Here is a 26,024-nt window from a genome sequence, read left to right on the forward strand (position 1 = left end):
GATTTGTAGGCGTTAGAGAGGATCCAGTTTTGATTTCTTAGAAGGGTCACTATTTTGAAGTAGAGGGGAAGCATCACGATGGTTTGGAAAAATCACATTTTCTGCTTTCACATAGACTTTGATAGTCATGGCAAAGAAGAAAATCACAAAATAGCAAGTCATATGGTAGATATCAAATGACCTTAGTAAGTTTAAGTTTCTTTTCTTTTTTTGGCAGTACTGGGATTTGAACTCAGGACCTCACATGTGTTAGGCAGGGATCCTACCACTTGAGCCATGTCCCCAGCCCTTAAATATTCTTTCCTAGAGAAAATTCCTAGCTTAATCTGTGTTGGGTCATATATATGTATGTAAGTTTTAGAGCAGTTCTTGTGTGTGTGTGTGGTGCTGGGGATTGAACTCAAGGGCCTACCTTGAGCCATTCCACCAGCCCCTTTTTGTTAAGTATTTAACAAATACTTTTTTGTTAAGCCAGCCTGGGCTGGCTTCGAACTGCAATCTTCCTGATCTCTGCCTCCTGTGTAGCTAGGATTACAGGTGTGAGCCACCAGCGCCCAGCTTTAGAGCAGTTTTAAGACTTCAGCAAAATTGAGAGACGTGTACAAAGATTTCTCTTACAGACCCTGCCCACATACACATGAACAATCTTGAATCCTGTTTCTTTATCCATTCACCTTCTGAAGGATATCTGAATGCTTTCAAGTTTTGGCAAGTAGGAATAAAGCTGATATAAAGACCCAAATGGGAATTGGAGGTATGGCTTAAGCAGTAGAGCATTTGCTTTGCAAGAACAAAGCCCTGAGTTTAAACCCAAGTCTCACCAAAAAAATGGCACATACCTGTAATCTCAGCAGTTGGGAGGCTGAGGTGGGAAGATCGTGAATTCAAGCCAGCCTGGTATGTATAGTGAATTTGAGACCAACTTGGGCTCTATAGTGAGATCCTATCTCAAAAAACAAATAAAGGGGGGTAAAAAAAAAGAAAAGAAAAAAAGAGCTACATATAGGCTTTTCTGTGGATGTAGTTTTCATGTCTTCTGTGGTAAATACCAGAGAGTGGGATTGCTGGATCCTATGTAAGTGTATGCTTGCTTTGTAAGAAACTGCCAGACTATGGCTAGAAGTGTGGCTCAAGTGGCAGAGCACTTGCCTAGCAAGTGCAAGGCCCTGAGTTCAAACCCTAGTACTACCAAAAACAACCCCCCACCCCGAAAAAAAAAAAAACTTCCAAACTGTATTTCAATGTGGCTATACCATTTTGCATTTCCACCAGTAATGAGTTAGTGCTCCTGTTGTTCCACATCTCACCACATTTGGTGTTGTCATTTTTCTTGTAGGTATATAGTAATATTTCATTGTTGTTTTAATTTGCATTTTCTAGATAACATATGATGTGGCGCATCATATGCTTGTTTGTCCTCTTTGTATCTCTCTCTTGGTGAGGTGAATGTCCAAGTTGTTGGTAGTTTAAGAGTTCTTCATCTATTTTATTCAACAGTCCTTTGTCAGATGTTTCTTTTACAGATTTTTTTCTACCAGTCTATGGCTTGTCTTTTCATCCTCTTAGAGGACAGAAAAATTTAATTTTAATGAAGGTCTGTTTGTTATTTATTTCTTTTATGGATCATACCTTTGGTGTTATATTTAAAAGTTACCACCCTACTCAAGGTTATCTAGATTTTCTCCTATGTTGTCTGCTAGGAGTTGAATAGCTTCCCATTTTACATATGGACTATGATCCATTTTAACTTAATTTTTGTGAAAGATACAAGATCTGTTTGTGGATTTTTTATGTATAGATGTTCCATTGTTTTAGCATCATTTGTTGACAAGATTGGTTTTGCTCCTCAAAGGTCAATTGACTGTGAGTTTATTTTTGAACAGTTTTTGTTCTGTTGATCTGTTTGTTCTTATACCAATTCTTGGTTTTAATTTGGGGTGTGTCAGTCCTCCAATGTTGTTCTTTCTCTTGGGAGTTGTGTTGACTATTCTGGGTCTTTTACCTCTTTATATAAACTTTAGAATCAATTTGCCCACATCTACAAAATAACTTGCTGGGATTTTGACTGGAATTTTGCATTGAAGAACTGAGATCTTGCAACGTTGAGTCTTTCTGTTCATTAATGTGGAACATATCTTTATTTCGTTCCTTGAATCAAAGTTTTATAGTTATCCTCATTTAGATCTTGTACATATTTTGTTCAGCTTATGCCTGGGTATTTGTGGGGCGCAAATGTAAATGACACTGTGTTTTTAATTTTAATTTTTGCTTCATTTCCAGCCTTTAAGTGCTTGTATATTTGAAAGTAGTTGAGTTTTGTATATTAACCAGTATCCTACAATCTTGGTTTAGTAACTTGTTAATTCTTGAACTTTTTTTTTGTCTTTTGGATTTTCTACATAGTGATCACATCGTACGTGAATGAAAATCACTTTATTTCTTCCTTCCCAATCTGTAAAACTTTTATTTCCTTTTCTTGTCTTACTGCATTATTTAGGACTTCAGTATTAGCATTATCTAGCACTTTCTACTTACTGAAAAGAAATGGTGAGAGAACACATCCTTTCCTTATATCTGATTTTTATTGGAAAGCTTATAGTTTCTTACCATTAACTAGGATGTTACCTTTAGGGTTTTTTGTAGAGATTTTTTTTTTTTTTTATGAGGTTGAGGAAATTCGTATTCTATTTCTACTTTACTGAGAGTTTTTAATTTTAATTTTTTTGAGATGGGTTTTCATTATGTGGTCTTGAACTCAACCAAACTTCCCTCAAGCTCCTCAACCTATAGGCTGGGACTATAGGTGTGTGTCTCCGTGGTTGGCTTTATTTATTTATTTATTTATTTATTCATTCATTCATTCATTCATTCAATCCATCAAGCAGTCATAATGGGTATTTGATTTTGTCCAATCTTTTTTCTGCATCTTTTGATAAGATCATGTGCCTTTTCTTTTTGGCTCATTAATATGATGGATTAGACTAATTGATTTTCAAATGTTAAACCAGCCTTTGTACACTTGAGCTATATTGTACTTAGTCTTGGTGTGTAATTCTTTTTTATACCTTAATTGGGTAATTCTTTTTTATACATTAATTGGGTTTAATGTGTATATGCTAATAATTATGATAGTATTTTGTTGAGAATTTTTATATCTTTATGAGAGATAATGGTCTGTAGTTTTTGTTTGTTGTAATGTCTTTCGTTTTGTTATTTGGGTAACTCTGGTATCATACAATGAGTTAGGAAAAATATTCCCTCTGCTTGTATCCTTTGGAAGAGATTGTAGAGAATTGGTATAATTCTAGAGAATAATATAAAGCCTAGTGCTTTCTCTTTTGGAGTATTATTAATTATTGTTTCCATTTCTTTAACAGATACAGACCTAATCAGATTGTTTATTTTGCTAGCATGGAGGTGCTTGTCTGTTTTGTCATCACTCAGAAGACTAAGGTCAGGAGGGCTGTGAATGAAGGCCAATGTGGCCTACATAGCAAGATACTGTCCCTCTCACCCCCAAACAAAACCAAAACAACAGATTATTTAATTTTTCTTGTGTGAATTTTGATTAATTGTGGCTTTTAAGAAATTGGTGTGTTTCATCTAGGTAATCAGTTTGTGAGCATAGGATTGTTCATAGTTTTGCTTGTTAGTCTCTTAATGCCCACTAGATCTGAAGTAATGTGTCCTCTTTTATTTCTAATACTAATAATTTATGTTCCTTTTCTTTTTTGTTTTAAATAGGCTGGCTAGGGGTGATTTATTTTCCTTTAGCAAGGTTGTTCACTATAGAATATTGAAATTGTACCATGAATTAGTTAGACTTAACCAAAGCCAGTATCACTTTCTGTGTTTGACCTGTTGTTGTTTAGGCTTTGAATTTTGGGATCTTATGCATGAGTGCTCAGATAGTAACATTTTTGACACTTTGTAACTTTGACAGAATACTATGATTGATTAAAAATGGCTAGTGGAATGGCTTAAGTGGTGGAGTACCTGCCCAATCAAAAAAAAAAAGAAAGACCTCAAAATTTGTTTTCATGGTATTTTAGTTATAGTCTCTTATTACTCATGGATTAGGAATCATTATATAATCATAGTATAGTAGAAAGAACAGAGTATGATATTTAGAGTCAGAACTAATTTGAGTCCTAATTCTGATAGTAGTCTTTAATAACATGCCTACCTTTCTCCAGCTGGAGTTTCATTATCAATAAAAGTGCAATAGCAGTAATATTATTTCAGTGTTGGTGTATATTATAACAGGGACATTGAATGCCTTTGAATGTAGTAGGTGCTAAAGGAGGTGTTCATAATGGTGGTTGTTTTTATTTGTTACTATTATTGTGATTATTATCATTAACAGAATTATTAATAAACTGTTAGGAAAAGGGAGGTAGGATTTACATATTTGACTTCAAAGACTTTCCCATTTTCTGCTTAACAAAGAATGTTTGGTTAATTTTTTTAATGAAGTCAGTTTGTGGGGGACACTTGTAGATCTCATACATATCTACTGATTTACATAGATTTTTGCTTCTGGCCAGTTTTGGTTGTCATATGGGACTTCATTGTCCATTGCTCTGGCATCATTGAAGTATTGGTCATTGGCATGGACCTTCTATTAAGGATATATTTAATGAAATTAACGATCTCTGACTTTGTAACTTAATTTAAGTGGCTGTTTAATTTCTAGGGTTCAGTTTGGAGATTTTTTTGTGTGTGTGATAGATTTTTTTTGTTGGAGATTGAGGCTAGGCAGAGCCTTGTGCATTTTAGGCAATTGCTGTACTGTTGAGCTACCAAGTCCATTTTTTATTTTATTTTGATTTGGGTCTTGTTAGTTTGCCCATCTAGTCTCAAACTTGGGATCCTCTTGCCTCAGCCTCCCAAGTAACTGAGACATGTGGCACCATACCAGCTTCTTGCAGTATTTTTTTTTGAAGTACTGAAGATTGAACCCAGGGCCTTGCACATGCTTGGCAAGTGCTCTGCTACTGAACTAAATCCCCAACCCTTGTTGTGTTTGATGGTCAATAATAGAAAGTTGTTTAGGCCAAAAGGAGCTTTCCTAAACAGAATTTCATTTTTTACTGTTCTATCAAATCATAAGTGAAAGCAAATTTTTATATAAAAATGAATACTAAAAGATGTGGGAGTGTTGTTTCCAGTTTATTATATGAAATTTTATGTTTTCTTGAAGACCCTGAAGACATTTTGCTAAACGAAATAAGCCAGTTAGAAAACATAAATATTGTTTGGTTCAATTTATATGAGGTAATCAAGTTCATAGACATAAGGTAACATTGTACTTGTTAGTGGTTGGGAGAGAGAGGAATAGAAAATTATAGTTTTAATAGGTAAAGTGTTCTAGTTTTAGTAGATGAAAGTACTCTGAGTGGATGATGGTGATAGTGTAAATGTGCTTAAGATATTAAGTTTTGTTTTATCACAACTAAACAACTGCAGTTTTTAATATACCAGTGGATTAAAATATTAAAATAAGAAAGTAAATGTGGAAATGTTCAGTGTAATTTTTTTGTTTTTTTGACAGTACTGGAGTTTGAACTCAGGACCTCATGCTTGCTAGGCAAATGCTCTACCACCTGAGCCATGCCCCCAGCCCTTTTTTGCTTTTATTTTTTCAGGTAGTCCAGGGCCAGCCTTGGACTACAGTCCTCTTACCTATACCTCCCATGTAGCTGGGATTACAGGCCTGCATCACTACACACAGCTTTTTTGTTTTTTGAGATGGGAGACTCAATAACTTTTCCTAAGCTGGCCTTGAACTGTGATTCTCCAGATTTCTGCCTCTCAAGTAGTTGGGATTACAGGTATGAGCCACCATGTCTGGCCCAGGCTACTTCTTATAGAAATATGATTGTCTTATTCTAGTTTTAGAGGCTGGAGGTTGATTGATAATGGATGAGAGAGAAAAAGAAAGTGAGTGAGGGAGAGGGAGAGTGCTCATAAAGAGAGAAGATAACATTAGTGCTTTTGAGATACAGTGAAACATGAGAGTTCAAAAGAATAGGCAAAATGTGTAATTAGTGAAACTTTCCAAGGCCCAATGATCCACTCCATTACTGTGTTACTAGCAAACATTATTGAGTTTGGATCATTGTTGTTACTCTGAAGTAAGAATTCTCTTTAAAAGAATTAAAGTCTAAAGAGATAGCTTGAATGATTTCAATATCTGGCAAATAACTAAATCTTTTATAGAGCATGGAATACCTATAATAGCATCTGAATTTTTAAATAAAATATAATACTTCAGCCTCTTAAAACCTTCAGTTCTTTTTTGAGAGCAGGACTCCATGTGTCTTGTTTTAAATACTCATATCTAAAATTGTTAGGCTCTTAATTTTTTGTTTTATGAAACATCAGAACTTATGCTAAATGATTTTGAGAACTGTATTTAAATTATATTTAAATTGTTAAGTCCTTGGAAACTTTATGAAGCGTACTGAATAAATGTATTCAGTCAACAAACATATATTAAGTATTTCAATAGGAATCTTTAGTTCAGTAGGGTTTTGTGCTCTAGAGATAAGCTGTAGTCCTTGGCCACAAGTAATTTACCTGAGAATGAAATTGGAGAGGTCAGATATGGCCACATGGACCACCTTACCATGTTTTGTGTATGTTGTGCCATACTGGGGATTGAAGGTGCTGTATCACTTGAGCTACTTCACCAGCCCTTTTCATGTGGGTTATTTTTTGAGAGAGAGTCTGCTTTATGCCTGGGCTGTCCTAGACCATGATCTTCCTGTTTGTGCTTTTCCATGTAGCTGGGATGACAGGTGCCTGCCCACACCTAGCCATTGGTTGAGAGGAGTCTTGCAAACTTTTTGCCAAGGTTGACCTTGAAGTGTGATTCTTCTGAGTTCTGCTTCCCAAGTAACTAGGATTACAGGCTTGAGCTACCATACCTTGGCATAAGTGGTTTTAAACAGTCTTCTGGTTTAGCTATATTTGGTGGGTGGTGAGGAGTGGATTAAAGAAAAGTCTTCGTATGCTTTTTCTGCTTAGTCTCCTCTATTAAAGTATCTCTACTTCTAGGTGTTTCACATGTGGAACTGTCAAGAAATTTTCATTTGCCTGGTGCTGGTGGCTCATGCCTGTAATCCTAGCTACTCGGGAGACAGAGATCAGGAGGATCACTGTTCGAAGCCAGCCTGGGGAAATAATTTGTGAGCTCCTATCTCTAAAAAACCTTCACAAAAAAGGGCTGGTGGAGTAACTGAATGTGTAGGCCCTGAGTTCAAACCCCAGTATCACAAACAAAACAAAACAAGTTTTCATTTTAGGAAAGGGTTGTACAGCTTAAAAAATAAGTATAATTTCTAAAATACTGGCATAATTAATGTTATCTTCTCTCATTTTCACTGGTAAAACTGACAATTTAGGGGATAATTATCTTGTACAGGATCACTATTCTGAAGGCCTGGAACTAGAAATGATGTCAGCTGAGTCTGAACCTCTTGTACCTTTCTACTTTGTTGCATCTCTTTCTTGTAAACCTTTTTTAGAAAAGCAAGTCTCAGAATTATTTAGGAGGGTGCGTTGTGCCTATACAATCATCTTGTTGATACCTCTTTTTTTTTTTTTTTTTGTAAAATGGCTTTTCTTTCCCATCCTCCTTCACCATTACAGCGAATTATAATTCATAATTAATCTGAAAAGTTTATAATCTTTATGAAGACGTCAGGGAAAACTACCTAATTTTCCATTCCACCAAACCAGTCAATGTCCAAGTGCTTTCTTTCCATCCTTACCTGATATAGGGGGCTGGTTAAATATACTAGGTCTCCAAACAAAACATACCTATTAATTTCCTTTCTGTGTATAATCAATCAGTAATATCTGTTGTGTATCGAAATACATATATAATCCTTTAATGAAAATGACATTTTCATTTTGTTTTTTTAGGTTTTGCTTCATTAATCTTGGGCTAGATGTGTTGCGATAGACCAAGTAGTACCAACTAACATCTTAGGTGGTCATGTGGAGAGTGTGTTGCTCTCAAGATATCTTTTCTGAGCTTTGGTTTTCCAGATACCTTTAATTAATTACTTGGCATCAATTATACTATCCAGAGTCTTTTAGTATATCTTCTATAGGTACATACTAAAATGATGAGTGTTTGTGGGCCTTTGGTTTGGATAACTTGAAAACTAATAATTAAATCAATTTTTTAATGCAGATCTTTGATGGAAAACAGATTCCACAGAGAATGGTTGATGGATGGAATGCTTTTTTCTTTGATAAAACAGAAGAACTGGTAATTTTTTCATAGTTTCTATGTTGTCAAATGCTCACTGATACTTGTTAGGATATGCATAATTTAATAATTTTACTTGGTTTGTGGCCCATAGTTTGAATAATATTCATGCTGCTATTCTTTTTTTGTTTCTGTTCCCTTCTCCCTTTTTTCCCCTCCTCTTCTTTTTCTTACCTGAAGAAAAAGCGTTTGCCTTCACTTGGAAAGAACACAGAATCATTAGGAGAGCTTTGGTTGGGACTGCTTCGTTTCTATACTGAAGAGTTTGATTTCAAGGAATACGTAATTAGCATTCGACAGAAAAAGCTGTTGACAACTTTTGAAAAGCAGTGGACATCAAAATGCATTGCAATTGAAGGTGATTATTTATGTCATTGTTATTTCAAGAACAAAACAAAAATTTACTGGGGAAACAACAATATTAGGATTTGAAAGATTCTTCCCCTTGATTTTCTGAATTTCCATCTACTAATGTATAATTTTTAATAATAATTTGCTGACTTGGATAGTCTGAGAAAATCTAGTATAGATTAGTTCTGGCTAAGTGTATTTGATGGTACAATGAATATACTTCTTAATTTTCTTTTCTAGACCCTTTTGACTTGAATCATAACCTTGGTGCTGGAGTTTCTAGAAAAAGTAAGTTTAAAATAATAGAGATTACCTGTTTTTAAAGTTCTGACACATTAATGTCTGCATTTCTATTGTTTGTTTCTTTCTTTAATAGTGACGAATTTCATTATGAAAGCATTTATAAATGGAAGGAAACTTTTTGGTACCCCTTTTTATCCACTCATTGGCAGAGAAGCTGTAAGTTTACATTATTTGATTTTTTTTTTTTTCTTACAGAACTTTGTTTTTATGGTATACGAAATCTAATCCTGTTTTCAAGTTAGTATTAAGAAAAGGAAAAGATGCCAGGTGAGGTGATGTAATCCCAGTACCTGAGAGGCTAAGGCAGGAAGATCACAAGTTTAAGGCCAGCCCGGACCACATAGCAAGACCCTGTCTCAAAAATAAAACAAAGAATGGGGAAAAAGATAGTCATGTTTCCCTATATGTTTTCTTCTTGTATTTATCATAGTTAATTTTATAATGAGATAGGTATTTGTCAGATTTTGTTTACCTGTAGATCTTTTATCCTGCTACTAGAATGTAAGCTCCATGAGGATAGAATTTATTTCTATAAGGTTCACCTTTTTATCTCCAGTGCTTATCATAGCGTTAGGCACATTGGATGTATCACATAAACATTTGTTGAGTGAGTGTAGTCAAGACGTAGGGTAGTTGAATTTTTAAATTTTGCAGTTTTGCTTCATGTATAGAAATCTTAATAAAAATACACACATACAAAGTGATTTTTTTTTCTAGTAAAATTATATTTTCTCCATAGGAGTACTTCTTTGATTCTAGAGTATTAACTGATGGAGAACTGGCTCCCAACGATCGATGCTGCCGTGTGTGTGGAAAAATAGGTCATTACATGAAAGACTGTCCCAAAAGGAAAAGGTTGGCAAATAATTACATATCAACATTACAGGGAAAATAAGTGTGAGGCCATTTTGTAGCTAAAATTGTGTTCAGAACTGTTTTAAGGGAGAAAATTCAGGGCTTTGAATTAGACTTTAGGTAAATGTTCATTTGTGTGGAATTTTGTGAATAGAGTGAAATTTATTTTGTGGTATGATGGTGACTGGTAACATTTCATTTGTTCATTAATTCACTTAGTTTTTTTTTTTTTAGTTCCCCTTAATACAAGAAGTATTTATTGACACCTACTATGCATTGGGAACTTTGTTAGGAGCCTAGAAAAAAATTAAGTGACTAATACATGGAGTTTTTGCTGAGGAGTTTAGAGTCATAAAAACCGTTAATAAAAATTCCTTGAGGTGTATGCTGTGAGGTACACCTATATATTATGCAATTTGAGAAATATGCATCCTATATATCTTGCGATTAATATTCCTACAGATTCTATATGCTATATTTAGTAGGCCAGAAAAAATCCAGTATGTCATCATCAAGTCTGGCATAATATAAGAACTTGAAAATTTTTAGACAGAAAAAACTGCCAGTTTTCATCACTGTTGTTTGCTATGTAAGAAACATACTTATCTTCTGTAAGCCTTAGTTTCTTCTTTAAAAATGAGATAATATCAGTCTCTAAGAATTCTTAGAGGTTTAAAAGTTGGTATTAAAAAATTTAAGTGCATAGTTTAAAACTACTTTCTATCATATAAATTAGATGTACTATATGTGTTCCCTTGTCTTTAAAAAAAAATGCATGGAATAGTGAGTATGTTAGTCCCTTTGTTTTTGTGTATGGTTTAGTTTTCTGTGACTTGTTCAGTTTACAAGTCCCTAGCCGCACATCATTGGTATCAGCAGTTTACTGTTTAGACTAAAGAAGAAAGACAGTGAAGAAGAGAAGGAAGGGAATGAAGAAGAGAAAGACTCCCGAGACCACCTTGACTCTCGTGACCTCCATGATGCTCGAGACTTTAGAGATCCCAGAGACCTCAGATGTTTTATATGTGGAGATGCGGGACATGTGCGCAGGGAGTGCCCAGAGGTCAAGCTAGCCCGTCAGAGGAATAGCAGTGTGGCAGGTAAGTGGAAAAGGCCAAAAATAGCTGGAGATACAGCTCAGTGGTAGAGTTTCTATCTAGCATGTGCATTGGCCTGGGTTTGATACCCAGCACCATAAGAAGAAAAGAAAATGATAGTTTCTGGTAGAAATAAAGTGATATATGTTGATGTCATGGTAAAGACCCTTATCTCTCTGTATTTCAAACCTAGTTGTATGATTTTGGACCTTACAGTTTCTTAAAGAGTTAAGATTTAGACAGTGAAGTTTTACTTTAAATAGTACTTAGATATGTTCAGTATCAAGGTATTTACAGTTTGTTATATTCACCTGACTCCCTCGAGTATTCTTTGATTTGAATTAGACTCTTTATTTCTCTTTCTGTCCACATAGCATTCTTTATTTATAAGAGGTTTTCTTTTTTTCTTAGACACATGTAGGAAAAGTTACAGTTCTTCCTGTTGCTGTTACGAATGAGGAAATGTGTTCCTATTGTATTTCAGAAGAAATTTTAAGAATTAGTAACCCAAATGAGAGTTCAGTGATTTTTTTTTTTTTTTTTTTGTGATTTCGGAGATTGAAACTAGGGGCTCGTGTGTGCTAGGCAATTCTCTACAACTTAAGGTATACCCCAGTCCTCCAGAGTATTTTAGAAATCTATTTATTTAGATTTGTATTACAGAAAGTATTTTCTTAAATAAATACATTGTTTTCTTTAGAAAAATAATAAGGCTTTTTTGGACAATGAGGGGCAAAGGAGCAGGGATTGAACCAAAGGCCTATGCATGCTAAGCATGTGTTCTAACACTGAGCTACTGGTATACTTTTTAAGTTGATTTGAGACTGGGGATGTAGCTCAATGGTAAAGCACATACAGGAGACCCTAAGTTCAATTCCAGTACTGAAAGGGAAAAAAAAAACAACAACAAATAAATTGATTTGCAGCACTGAAAAATGGCTTTAAAATATTAGTTGTGTGACAGATGTAGTGTATTCCAGAGGTAGAGGTAGGCGGATCTTGAGTTCAAAGCCAGCCTCGTTTACATGGCAAGTTCAAGGCCAGTCTGAACTACATAGGGAGAGCCTGTCTCAAAAAACCAAGGGTTGGGATGTAGTGGTAGAGTACTTACCTGGCCTGCACCATGGCCTGGGTTTCATCTCCAACACTTAAAAAAAGTGACAGTTTTTTCACTAATACAGTAATAATTTAAAAGCCCCAGATTTATAAAATTTCAGAGAGATTTGAAACTCTTAATCTGGAATTTATTGATACTTTAAAGATACTTTCTGTATCTTTTCATTTTCTTTGTGATGTCTTCTCTTAGCAGCCCAGCTGGTCCGGAATCTTGTAAATGCCCAACAGGTGGCTGGTTCATCCCAGCAACAGAGTGATCAGTCCATAAGGTCTAGACAGTCCTCTGAGTGTGTAAGTACTCCACCTGTAAATGAATTTGATAGGAGGATAGCACTGTCTGTGGTGGGTCATAGGGATTTATCTTTAAGACTAGCAAGAGTACGTGGGTCAGTTTGGGTTGTAATACACATAAGCATGGAAACAACATAAGGAATCTCCCAGTATAGCTAGCTTTATCTCAAACTAGCAAAAACACTATGTTTTTCTTAATGTCTTTTATGTTTTTTCTTTGACAAAATCAGAGAACAAGAGGGTGGAACAGATTCTGCCCAGAGGCAGGGGAGGTGGGGGAAGTGGCCCAAATAATGTATACACATGTAAGTAAATGTAAAATTGATAAAATGAAATTTTTTAAAAAAAGTATATGGTACTTTATAGAGGTGTTCTTTCTAGGCCCATAAGGTGGAATGAGCATTACCATTGAAGTAATGTACATAGATTTCTGTCATTGACTAAGCTATTTAATTTACATGAGCCTGCTTCCTCATTTTGAATATAAAATAACAGCTACCTAATATGATAGATTAAGGTAATGACTTTGTTTCAGGCTTTGTGCAGTAGAAAGATACCAGTACCATTAATTAAAATATACAAAAAATTACAATATATAACTTTCCACCTTTCATTCTCTCATGTTTTCATTTGCTTGTGTCAATTCAGTTTTATTTTCCCATTTTAGAGACTACCAATAACTAAGTATAGATGAAGAGGAAACACTGAGGGAACACATATTTTTATGTAGAGCATTGAAAAAGATACATTTATACTACTAACTATAAGATGATGGTTTTTCCTGAAAGATGTATTGGTAGCCAGGCATGTGGTACATTCCTATAATTCCAGCACTAGGAATACTGAGGCAGGAGGTTGTTGAGTTCAAGAGCAGACTGAGCTACATAGCAAGACCTTATCTGGGGGGTGGGGGGAAGTGGGGGAGAGAATTGGTTGATCTATTAGATTGAAGGAGAGACTATTCATCTCTTGTACTATTTCTTTTAAATCCAAGCAAGTGATGTTTAGTAACAGCTTGTTAATTTGTTAAAACAGGGCTTTTCCCCTATCAGTTGTCCATGTAAACATGGTGATTATATTTCTTAAAATTGAGATGTATTTGTACAAATACTGTGTATACTTGTATGTAAATGGAAAAATGAGAATAGTTGAAACTATTCCAGGAATGGGGGGGAGAGGGAGATAAAAGGGAATGATGGAGGGGGTGAAATTCAAGTATGATATATTTAATATACTGTGAGGACTTTTATAAATGCCACAGTGTACCCTAAGCAGAATAATTTAAAAAAATAAATTAAAAATTGAGATGTATTAGGAGTTCAGTACTTTCAGGGCAATATGTACATGGTATTTTGTATTCATTTAACTTTTGTGTCTTACTGCTTGACCTAAGGATACCTAGTGACATATGCCTTGTAAAAGACCAGAGTATCAAATTTTAGAATGCAGATTCAAAAGTTTAACTTTTGCTGAGGTTCTTTTATCCTTTGTCTAAATCTATATTCACCTTGTTCTTAATTATACTAATCTGATTACTTACTCTAAACTTGACACTGTTTTAGTGCTTCACACTCCCCCCTCACCCCCATGTACTGGGCCAGCCCTTTTTGCTCTCATCATTTTGGAGATTGGGTCTCACTTTTTGCCCAGGCTGGTGTGGACTATGATGCTCCTATTTATCCTTACTGCTGTAGCTGGGATGACAGGCTCGCACCACCATGATCAGCTTTTTCTGTTGAAATTGGAGGGGGGTGTTTCTCAAGAACTTTTTTGCCTAGGTTGGCTTTGAACTGCAATCCTCCTAATGTCGGCCTCCTGCACAACTGGGATGACAGGTGTGCCATGTCCCACCTATTGCTTGAGATGGTATCTCATGAACTTTTTGCCCAGGCTGGCATCAAACTGTTCCTCCCTATCTCACCCTCCCAAGTAGCTAAAATTACAGGTGTGAGCTACCAATGTCAGGCCAATGTTTCATACTTATCAGATTTAATGCGTTTCAGTGGGCACGTGCAGATACTAATATGATTACATTTTACAAATTGGGATGTTGAAAATACGAGAAACTGTTAAGATTCAAATCCAAATCTTTCTAGCTTCAAAGCTGTTAAGTATTAAATATGTTAGATCTGATGTGATTTGTGTTTTAGAAAAACATGTAAGAGTATGTAAATATCAATAGTAGAATCTTCGAAAAACATGTACATGCCTACTGTGTACATACCTACTACTTAGTACATACTTTCTATGTACCTGATACTTTCATAAACCTTGTATAGTAATGATTGCATTTAACACAGTTATAACACATGGATTCTTCCTATTTGCTGTAAAATGCTTTAAAAGTATTTTAGAAAACATAATAAGCCTCCATGTATCAAGCAGGCTTTAACAGTTTTGAGCCTTTGTTGTTTTTGCTTTATTAAAAAATTCCTCCAATAAAAGCTTTCATGTATCATCACACTTGGTTCCTATTGTTACCCATTTTTGCTATGTAGCCTAGACTGGCATCAAACTTACCCATTTGCTTTGGCCTCCTGACTGCTGGGATTACAGGTATCTGCCACCACACCTGTCTAAAGAATAGTTCCAGAAATTTATAGTTTTCTTCATCCAGGGTTTCTGCATAGCTCAGACTGGCCTGGAACTCACTAGTTAGCCCAGGCTGGCCTTATACTTGCAGTTCTCCTGCCTCAGCCTCCTGAGTGCTGGAATTTCAGGTATGTGCCATGGTGCAACCTCCTAACAATTTAACAGTTCTCTTGCTACAAAAATGTATGTACAGTCTATGTGATGGTGCACAATGGTAGTCCTTGCTTTCGGGAGGCTGAGGCAGGAGAATTGCTTGAGTCCAGGAATTTGAGACCAGTCTAGGCAAAATAATGAGATCCCCTTCTCAAAGACAAAGTACTATTCCAAGTTTGGCCTTTATATTTTTCTACATTTATTGTTTATTCTTTACAAAAATGTTGGAAGTATCTTCTGTTATTATTTATGCTTTATAAGTGAAAACTGATTCAAGTTTCTCTTGCCTGAGGTCAGCAGACACTTGAAATAGGAACTTGAACCCTTAGGCTATCTCTAGAACTTATGCTTTAACTACATTTCTATGCTGCCCCTAATTTTCATTTTTTGCCAGTTGTTCTCACTGTTGTCTCACTTGAGTTTTCAGTAAGAATCTGTTTAATGTAATTGACTCTTTGATGTCTCATCGTCAACATGTAGTATGTAAATTGTTTCTCTCCAACTCCTCTGATTTGCCTCTTCCTCCTTTGTTATCTCAGTGTATTATCTGATCTCCAAAACTTTTCCCTTTCCCTCAACCTTTATATCTAGTCAGTCACTAAGTCCTGTTGTTTCTACCTTTCAAAAATAACTCATGGCCATTTGTTTCCCTCTATCCTTTATATTATTATATTCTTAGGAATGCTGTGTTATAGCAGCCTTCTAGTCAGTCTTGTATATATATATATTTTTTTCCTCTATTTCATTCTTTTTTCCTGTGTTTCATTCTTATTAAATCAGAGTAACTTTTCCAAAATGCCAAGTGATCATATTGCTGACCTGTTTAAGCCCTTCAGTGGTTTCTCACTGCCCTCAATATATAGTATAAATTATAGGGCATACAAGAACCTTTCATTATCTTGACCCTATTTAGTTATTCTGCTGCAGATGTGCCATTCCCCTGCCCTTGCACTCTAATAATATTATTAAGCTTCCTTAAAAGCCATTTATTTGCATGCCTATGGACCTTTAATCATATTGTTTACTCTGCTTAAAACATTCTTCCCTTGCCCTTACTGCTGCCTTCTTTTATTAGATTGGTTTCTCTTTTCCTTTGCTTCTTAGCTTAAAGGTCACGTCCTCTGGGAGGCCTTCCTTGATTTCTACTTTCCCTGACCTTTTCTTCCCTCCTACTTCCAAAATGGATTTAAGTGTTCCTGCTTTGGGATTTCATTATAATAATACATTGTTTATCATAGTAATTGTTATACTTTATTATGATTGCTTTGGAATCTTCTTCTGCTCCCTGCTGCCTACTGCCTTGTAAACTTTAAGCACCATGAGGGCATACATGTTAGTATTGTATTTTCAGTACCTAGAACCATGCACAGTATATAATTACATTTAGTAGATACTTGTTGAAGGATTGAATGAAAGTGACTGAATTATTCATATGTAAGTTTCTATTCATAACGAGAAATGCATGAATGTTTTGTATAATGGGAATGATGATGGTTCTCTTTTCCTTGCATAGTAAAAAGTTTTATGAGGACGCACCCATGTGAGTATCATGGGAAAAATTTTATCTTCATGTAAAATGAGATTTTATTATTTTTATTATATACGTTATATAGTTCTGTACATAATGTTCTGATGAAATAACTTAATAATTTTATATTATCTCTACTTCTATAAAATTAATATATTTATAAACCAATTTAAAAATGTCCTTTTTATCTTTGCAGTCTGATTCACCATCTTATTCTCCTCAGCCCCAGCCATTTCCACAGAACTCTTCTCAATCAGCTGCTATTACCCAGTCTCCATCCCAGCCAGCATCCCAGCCTAAGCTTGGCCCACCTCAGCAGGGAGCCCAGCCCTCACATCAGGTCCAGATGCCAATGTATAACTTTCCCCAATCACCACCAGCTCAGTACTCTCCCATGCACAATATGGGATTGCTGCCAATGCACCCGCTCCAGATCCCTGCCCCATCATGGCCCATTCATGGCCCAGTGATCCACTCTGCACCAGGCAGTGCCCCAAGCAATATTGGCCTGAATGATCCCAGCATCATCTTTGCACAGCCTGCTGCCAGGCCTGTGGCAATCCCTAGCTCCTCTCATGATGGACACTGGCCTCGTACTGTGGCTCCAAATTCCCTGGTGAACAATGGTGCAGTGGGGAATTCAGGTAACTACTCTTCTTTTTCTGTACCTGAAGGTTGGATGATTGATCTTATTTGTTGAACCTGGGGAAATAAGAAGGGAAGGCAAGCAATATTTATGGAGACACATTATAGGGTAAAAATATATAGTGTGGGCTCTGAATACAGACTGCCTAGATTTGAATCCTGCCTCTCCCATTTATTATGAGATCTTGGGTAATTATGTAATCTCTTTGTGCATTGGTTTCATCCTAAAATGGGATATTAATTAGTAGCTCTTAATTCACAGGGATGTTGTGACCATTAAATAAGGTAATGCACATACATATTAGCTATTTAAAAAATTTTTCACTGCCACCCTGCTTGAATTACAATTGTACTCATTTTAGAGTTGGTGAATATGAAAGCTTAAGTAACTTATTGTCATAACTGTCATCATTAATCATGGTAGATCGAAGAGTTAAACTATCTTTTTTTTTTGAAACCTATACTCAAGACTGTACTGTGTCTCCAAGTAAGGAGTGATTCTTTAAAAAGCAAAAGATGTTAGTAGCAATTAGTAGCATTAGTAAATAATAGTTTTTTTTCCCTGTTTTCTAGGTAATACATACTCATTATAAAACATTTGAGGATTAAAAAAAAAAGTCACCATAATCTCAATTTGTAGACATCTTACATGTTACATTATTATTATTTTATACTTGCCTATTTAATAATAGTTGATATTTACCATGTTTGCTAGTTTTATATCTAGCTTTTTAGTGATAATTGTCTTTATCTTAAAAAGTTTGAAGTGTACACAAAAGGAGAAAGTAAAATATACTAAACCCCTATTATATTGAACTTAACAGTTATTTGACCCCTTACCAACATTTTATTAGCTTGAGTATTTAACCAAATTCCAGACACTGGATCAAAGTCACTTTTTTTTTTTTTTTTTAACTTTGATTATTTTACTTATAATTTTCCATATTTTCTTTTACACTAGAAAAACTTAGTTCTTAATGACATTAAAATAGTTTTTTTACTTGCTTTATCCTACTATATACACATCAAAGTTTTTTTTTTTTTCATTTTTCTTTTATTATTCATATGTGCATACAAGGCTTGGTTCATTTCTTCCCCCTGCCCCCACCTCCTCCCTTACCACCCACTCCACCCCCTCCCGCTCCCCCCTCGATACCCCGCAGAAACTATTTTGCCCTTATCTCTAATTTTGTTGTAGAGAGAGTATAAGCAATAATAGGAAGGAACAAGGGGTTTTGCTGGTTGAGATAAGGATAGCTATACAGGGCATTGACTCACATTGATTTCCTGTGCGTGTGTGTTACCTTCTAGGTTAATTCTTTTTGATCTAACCTTTTCTCTAGTTCCTGGTCCCCTTTTCCTATTGGCAAAGTCACTTTTTTTTAATTTTTTGCATTTCAATAAATTATTGAAAGGAATCATCTTTAGTACCAAATATAATGGGAGTCGGTGAGGTCAGTTTACCTGTGCCAACTTAAAATTAATACGGTTGTTTTCAAGATACTGAAATATGTCAGCCTTTTGCGGAAACTTGAAGGTATCCATAAAACATAGTTTACAAAAGTTAAGGATAAAATGTACTGTGGTTCTTTGGTTTATTTTTTAGAGCTTGTATATCCATAACATGTCACAGTTGGTCACAGTCATCCTGGATAGATTCCAACTACCACAATGAGTAACAGCAACACTGTATGCAGTATCATCTGATACCCAGTCCTTATTCATTTTTCCCTCTTTATGTAAAAAACAAAACAGTATCTTTTTGATTTATTTGAAGATTCAAATATCTCATAAATGTCCTTTAATTTGTAATTGTTCCCCTTAGTATTTTTGCCATGTTACTTGTTGAAAAACTAGGATTTCTCACATTCTGGAGTTGGCTGATTTTATCTTTTTAGCTTAATTTAATGTGTACCTTTGTCCTCATGTTTCATATAAACTGGCAGACACAGAAGCTCTGTTACATCCAGGTTTTCTTTGGTTAGTAAAATGCTTCTTCGCTCGTCTTATATATTTCCTGTTCCCTTACTTCTAAAGGAACCTAACTGTCTGATTTGTTCCTATTTAAGTGAGTCAAGATTGAATTGTGAATTAGGTGGCGTCAGCTTGTTCTATCCATTATAAATTTCCCATTTATTTTTACTTAATGATCTTACTCACCATTGGTAATTAATTGCCAACTATTATTTCACTGGTTGTTGTTAAAAAAAAAAAAAGATGGCTTTGTATTTACTTTTTGTCATTCTTCTATAAAGAACAACTTTTCCTTATTAACTACTTAATTATCTAAAATATAGTTTATATAGGGAATATAGTTTAAAAGCATGATTCTTTCCTTTTATAATTTTCAAAGGAACTTTAGGCATAACTTTAAAAAAAAGTTTGCCATTTCTTAGAGAACTGTTGAGGATGTATCTCCAACCTGGGAACAGAGCATCAGTGCCAGAATGTGAGAACTCAATTAGATTTCTAAGACCAAAGGATATATAGCATACATGTCCCTTCTAATGTGACTTTTGCTTAAACCATTCAACAGATTTTTATTGTGTTTGTTATATATCCTTGAAGGAGACCAGTGTTTTGCCCTTGGACGTTAATACATCAAATTGAGCTAATGCTCAGTTTTTATAAATTCAAGTCTTTCTACCTGCTACTAGTTGATGTTTGTGTTTTAGTCATAATGAACTATTAACAAAACATCTCATAAACAGCAGACTATCTCTTATCCCTGGTTGTTAAAGTGGTTATTATGCCTGGAATGTCTTCTCCATTATCTCTGTTGCCCACTCTCATACCTTCTTCTGCCTTGCTTCCCAGGGTTTGGCTAACTCATACATCCTCCATTTTAAAATTTACATCACTTTCTTTAAGAAACCTTTAACTGTTGCTGATCCTGTCCTGTAATTATACTGGGTATCCTTTTTCTCCCCCTTGTTTCCATGATATCTGTATCATAATACTTGTCTTATTATGCTAAGATTGACAGTTTTCTTGTCTGTTTAACCCATGAGACTGAACTTATAAAGGCTAAGTCTGTCATTGTCTGTTTGCTTTTTTTTTTTTTTGGGTGGTGGTGGTACTGGGGTTTGAACTCAGGACCTCATGCTTGCTAGGTATGCGCTCTACCATTTGACCCATTCTGCCAGCTCTGTCATTGTCTCTCTAGTAGCTGATTTAGCGCCTGGAAGTATGATACATTATTCATATCATAGTATTTTATATAATGAGCTATTAATAAATATTTGTTGTGTGTATAAAATTTGGTGGTACTGGGGTTTGAACTCAGGGCCTCCAACTCAGGGCCTCATGCTTGGTAGGCATGTACTCTACCACTTGAGCCATTCCTCCAGACCTTTTTTTGTGTTGGGTATTTTCAAGAATAGTCTCTTGAACTATTTGCCCTAATGAGCCTCTAATGGAGATCCTCCTGATCTCTGCTTCCTGAGTAGCTAGGATTACAGGCATGAGCCATTGGTGCCTGGCTATAATTTACAATATTAAAGTTTAAATTACTACCGTGTTAAAAATGGAAGGATAGAGTGAGAATACATTAAAATGATAATTGTGTTTTTATTAGAATAGATATTATGCAACTCCCCCCATTTTCAAAATTGCCTTTAGTGAGATATTACTTGTTATTATGAAAATACTTGGTTGTGAAAATGAGCAAGGGAGATTGGACTATATACATTAAAAATACCCTTTTTATGTTAAAATATTTTCAGTTGGTTATGATTTAAATCTGTTTGTAAATCCTGAGTCCTTTGGTTTCAGCCCTTTGTTAAGACTTTATGAACTCATAGTGAACCAGCTGCTTTTTCTTTCTGATTATCACCCAAGAAGATTGAGCTTATAATTATGTAGTTAATATGGGTTTTACTTTTCCATAGTATTCCCCATTCAGTACCACCTAATTTGATTTTTTGTAGGAAGTTTAACGAATAAAGGCAGTGTCTTTCAGTTATTCCATAGCATACTGTGACTATGAAAAAAACTACCAGAAATTATTCGGAAGATTTGGTGTGTACACCACTTTTTTAAAAAATGTACCTAATAATACTTCTTAAAGGGAAATAGATGTGGGTGAATGGTTAGTCATAGAATATGACTCATTTTTTGAGTTCCTATCTATATGCCAGAACTTGTGTAAAACTTTGTTTTTATCTCATTTAATCATAATTTTTAGAATTGTGATTTGAGCTTAGACTTGGTTTGATTCCAAAGCCCAAGGTTTCAATCATTTTGCCACAATGCTTAAAGCTTCTAATAGGATTACTTTTTAGGTCTAAGATATAATTGATTTGGGATAGTTGGCATTATTTTAAGGATAAAATGTAAGTTCTTTAGCATGCTGTGTTAAAGTTCTTTGGCATGTATATCCCTACTGATCTGGCCAGGCTTTTCTCTTACTACTTCTCTCATACTCCTTTCAATATTGTTTTGTACTCTCCAAAGCTTTCTATGCTTTCCTTTTTTCATGCCTTTGTACATGCTGTTCCTTCTCTCTGAAATGTTCTCTCCTGCTCCATTTTGCCTAACTTGTTCTTTGTTTGTTAAAACTCCACTTACCCATCTAAGAAAACTTTCTCTAACCTTCAAAGGCTGGGTTAGCTCTCTCTTTAGAATACTATTGCCTATCTGATACAGCAGTTATTGTATATTAGTGTGTGTGTGTGTGTGTGTGTGTGTGTGTACCTTCTTGTATGTCTCTCATGAATAATTTGTGCAAGTACTAATGTTTGGTTCTTAAAATTTTTTTCTAGTATCTAAATTTGGCATAGTTAATAACCAGTGATAGGTACTCAAAGTATATATATCTTTGTGGAATGCAGGAATGTTTGAACTGACAAACTCATATTTTAAAATATGATTTTCTTTTTTTTTTGTTGAAATGCAGAACCACGCTTTCGAGGACTAACTCCTCCAATTCCTTGGGAACATGCACCACGTCCCCATTTCCCCCTTGTCCCAGCTTCGTGGCCTTACGGTTTGCATCAAAACTTCATGCATCAGGGAAATGCGAGATTTCAGCCCAACAAACCTTTCTATACTCAAGGTAACATTGCTTACATATTAGTCAACAGGCTGGGTGGGTTTTATTCTAACAGGGAGCCTCAGTGAAGGACAGGAATTGGGAGTGAAAATTCATGTCTTCAATAAACATTTACTGAGAGAGCATATTGCATGTCAGACTATGCTAGGTACTTGTTGCTTTCAAGCAACAAAATCTTTATACTTAATGAACATTTTATTAGAACAGCCAAACATGTAAAAATAGTAAGAATAAGAATTTAGGAGACTGAGTTAACATTGCCCTAGCAGAGGGGCAGGGTTTGGATACCAGAGTTATATCACATAAGATTCTGATATTTGAACTAGGTCTTTTAATTGATAAAGAATTATTTTTTTCACTCCAGAGATTAGAAGGAAGGAGCAGTGTTCTTAGTGACATTTCACATAGTATTACTTTAACTGAGTTTTACCTGACATAGTGAGAAAAAAGTCTTTGACTAGAGGATGGAGGAATCTGGGAAACTTGTGTAACTGGTAAGGTCAAATAGAGAGGGTAGGCTGAAACCATATAATGAAGGACTTTGGACTTTGTTTAGTAAGTAGGAGGGACTTTAATGGAAATTTTTGAGTCAGAGACACAGATTTGTTTAGTAAAAGTTAAGAGTTGAATTACATCAGAATTCATGGTACTGTGGTACTACTAATAATGACTAACAATGAATATTACAAACTGAATTCTAAGGAACCAGGAACATTTTATTTAACTTATTTGTCTCAAAGTATCTGTTCAACACGAAATATCAAGAGTTTGGCCTTCAACTCCTATTTAACTCAAGTCAGAATCATAAAGTAGATCAAGAAATTAAAGGTACACACTGAGGAAGTTGATGGTTGAATTAGATTTTCACTTTAAGGGGAGGCCTGTTATATTAGTCTCAGGCTTGATACATTTGGGACTTTGTAAATGATCCATGTACTGCTGGAGCACCTCTGTATTACAGAATGGCAGAACCTTGGCTATAATTGGGTTCTCTTGAGCAGAAATCTAGGACTGAAGTTATTATAGTTGTATAAGACCTTTTAGGAGAACAGAGTCTGAAATTCTTCCATGGTGGGTTTCTTTCTCTTGTTTTCCTCCTTTTTGTTTTTTTGTGTCCTTTCTTTCACTTGCCCTCTTTGATTTCTCCCTGTCTCCCCTCCAAATGTTTTGGCATGCTTCTTCTAGCTATATAATTAGAAAGAGAACTAGCTACAAGTTAATTCTAAGACGTTGTCAGATAAATAGGCATAAGCCTTTCAGTTTCCTGTCTGTGTTGTGTCCAACAGACAGATGTGCCACCCGTCGGTGTAGAGAGCGTTGTCCCCACCCACCAAGAGGAAACGTGTCGGAGTAATGAGAGTCCATTTTCTTTCAGCTGGTCTACCGATGCACAGCAACCAGCCAATCCTGCTGTCTCAAGGGTATCCGTACCTCAATGTCAGTTACATTCAGCAGAAAAAGTGACATTTAATGGAAAGCAAAACAAATCAGGTCCTGATTTAAAATTTTAACATGTTTAGATAGCTTATTTAAATTCTAAGACTGTTTTTAAACACTGTATTATTTGTATATATATATGAACTATAGTTTTTACTAGTATCACCAAATTGAGTGATACAAATTTCATCTATTTTATTACCCTATTTTTAAGGGAATTTTATGTTTTGTTTAACCTTGATGAATTGTATAAAGAGAGAATTTAAAAAATTACATTCTTTATTTTCTATTAGCTGTGTTCATACTTTGGTTGCTTCAGACTTTATATATATATTGTTCTTAAGAATTAGGAAACAATTTCATGTGTTTTAAATTTGTCACTTCTATTCTTTACAGACCCTTGTAGTGCCAAAAACTTTTTAAAAGGTTAAAAAAAATAAAACTTAAACATGAAGATTCAAACTTTTTTCTTTTACATACTTGTATACTGAATATATTCAAACTTGAATGGAGAGTTGTTTTTGTCTGTATTTGAAGTTATATTTTAAGTTAATAAATCTTTTTTGACAAGAGTCAAATTTGGTTAATTCATTTGGTTTATGGTTTAGATGATGGAAATACAACAATTCAAAGACTTGTTTTACTTTCAGTGAACATTGTATTCTGAATCATTTCATTTTAGAAGGTCAAGGTTCTTTTCATGTCCATTATTTTAGTGGATTTTTACAACCACTGCATGAAATTTGTAGATGCTGATGTCATTTTCATCTTAGCATTGGAAAGGGAAACTGAAGAGCATAGCAATGAAGTGAATTTCAAAGGTAGTACCCTAACATGTCAAAATTGTAATCTAAATAGATCTTCTGAGGGCTAGGGATGTAGCTCTGTGGTAGTAGATCACTTGCCTGGCATGCACAAGGCCCTGGGGTTCCAGACTCAGCAGTGGAGTCATGGGAAGATCTTTTGAATTTTTTAAAACTTAATACTGGATTAGTGTGAGGGAAAGTTTTTTTGGCGGGGAGATGGGAGTCTCACAAACTAATTTGCCCTAGCTGCTCTCAAACCACCATCCTTCCAATCTCAGCCTCCCATGTAGCTAGAGTTACAGGTGTGAGCCACTCAAACCTGGCTCCAGAAGGATAATTCTTATTTACTAAGGAACTAGTATGTGCCTGAGTCTGTCCAGTCGGAGTATTGTACTGCTACCTAGAAAACACAGGATGGTGATAACTTGTCAATAATGCTTGTGATCAGTGACCACAAAATTAGTCACATGTGCCACTTAACCACAGGGATACATTCTGAGGAATGTGTCGTTTGGTGATTTCATCTTTATGTAAACAGAAGTGTACTTACACAGACCTAGATGGTATAGGTCAATCATTCTACTTGGCCTTTTGATGCAGTCACAAAACCCATAAACACAGATATACAAGGGTGCTGAGGGTATAGCGCAGCATTTTCTTTTAAAGTAGGAGTATACTTCAATGATAAAGTATAATATTACGAACTGTATAAAATCCTATGTGCTTTATTTTGTATGACTTACAATGCAATAGATTTGTTTACACTAGCTTTGCCATAAGCCCTATAATGTGCTGTGATGTTATGATGCCTACAACCTCACTATGTAGTAAGAATTTTTCAACTCCGTAATCTTACAGAATTTTGTTGACCAAAATGTTATGCAGTGCATGACTGTATTAGAATTCAGACTGGAGTTGTTGGGCATTACTGCTTCATTTACAGTAAGGTGAGGTATTTTCTCTTAACTCCTTAGTCAGATTTGCAAGGATTTTAGGCCAGTGAAGCTACAGAATGTGAATAAGTAGATAATAATGTATTTACAGGAAGTATTTGAAATATTCCATGAAATTCAGGAGGTTGAGGGTATTCCTGACATATTTGCTGAGTTGAGATCACTGTATTTATTGTTTTTTTCAGTATTCTTCAAAGTCTTAGTAAGTAGTGAAGTCATAAGCTCATTTCTTTTGTTAATGAGATACTTAATCTAGCTGTGCTTTTGTGTTAAAGTGTGTGTGACTTGGAGCATTCAAGAGTCTCTTTAAAATTGACATTCAAATATCTCCTTTCAGGTTTCGGGGAGCAGGTTATGAGGTATACAGAGGTGTTCATTTTACTGTTTCAGTACTATGAGCTTTTTGTTAAAACCCAGTGAAACAAACAATACCTCCCCCCACCAAAAGAACAACAAAAAAACCAAAAAACCCCCAACCACCTTGTAACAAGGGAGAATACCCCCAGCCTAGCCTCTTACTGAAAGGCAGAATCTGTAAGGGGTACCCTGTTTATCAGTAG

At 35.2% G+C, this 26,024-nt stretch overlaps 1 protein-coding gene across 8 annotated transcripts in view; it reads left to right on the forward strand.

The window, feature by feature from the left end:
- Positions 1-24,277, forward strand: part of Tut4 (terminal uridylyl transferase 4) — a 102,479-nt gene extending 78,202 nt beyond the window's left edge. For 2 of the 8 annotated variants that reach the window (XM_074080117.1, XM_074080124.1), the window contains 10 exons: positions 8,207-8,284; positions 8,465-8,642; positions 8,876-8,923; positions 9,012-9,094; positions 9,678-9,793; positions 10,670-10,893; positions 12,197-12,297; positions 16,767-17,214; positions 22,113-22,271; positions 23,644-24,277. In XM_074080117.1, the coding sequence (XP_073936218.1) occupies positions 8,207-8,284; positions 8,465-8,642; positions 8,876-8,923; positions 9,012-9,094; positions 9,678-9,793; positions 10,670-10,893; positions 12,197-12,297; positions 16,767-17,214; positions 22,113-22,271; positions 23,644-23,732 (1,524 nt within the window). In that variant the 3' untranslated portion in view covers positions 23,733-24,277. Of the gene's footprint in view, positions 1-8,206; positions 8,285-8,464; positions 8,643-8,875; positions 8,924-9,011; positions 9,095-9,677; positions 9,794-10,669; positions 10,894-12,196; positions 12,298-16,766; positions 17,215-22,112; positions 22,272-23,554 lie in introns of all 8 variants that reach the window. The other 6 variants (XM_074080120.1, XM_074080122.1, XM_074080121.1 and 3 more) reach the window with 6 other exon arrangements.
- The last annotated feature ends 1,747 nt before the right edge of the window (positions 24,278-26,024 follow it).

This window comes from Castor canadensis, chromosome 7 (assembly GCF_047511655.1).
Source record: "Castor canadensis chromosome 7, mCasCan1.hap1v2, whole genome shotgun sequence".
Classification (NCBI taxonomy): domain Eukaryota; kingdom Metazoa; phylum Chordata; class Mammalia; order Rodentia; family Castoridae; genus Castor; species Castor canadensis.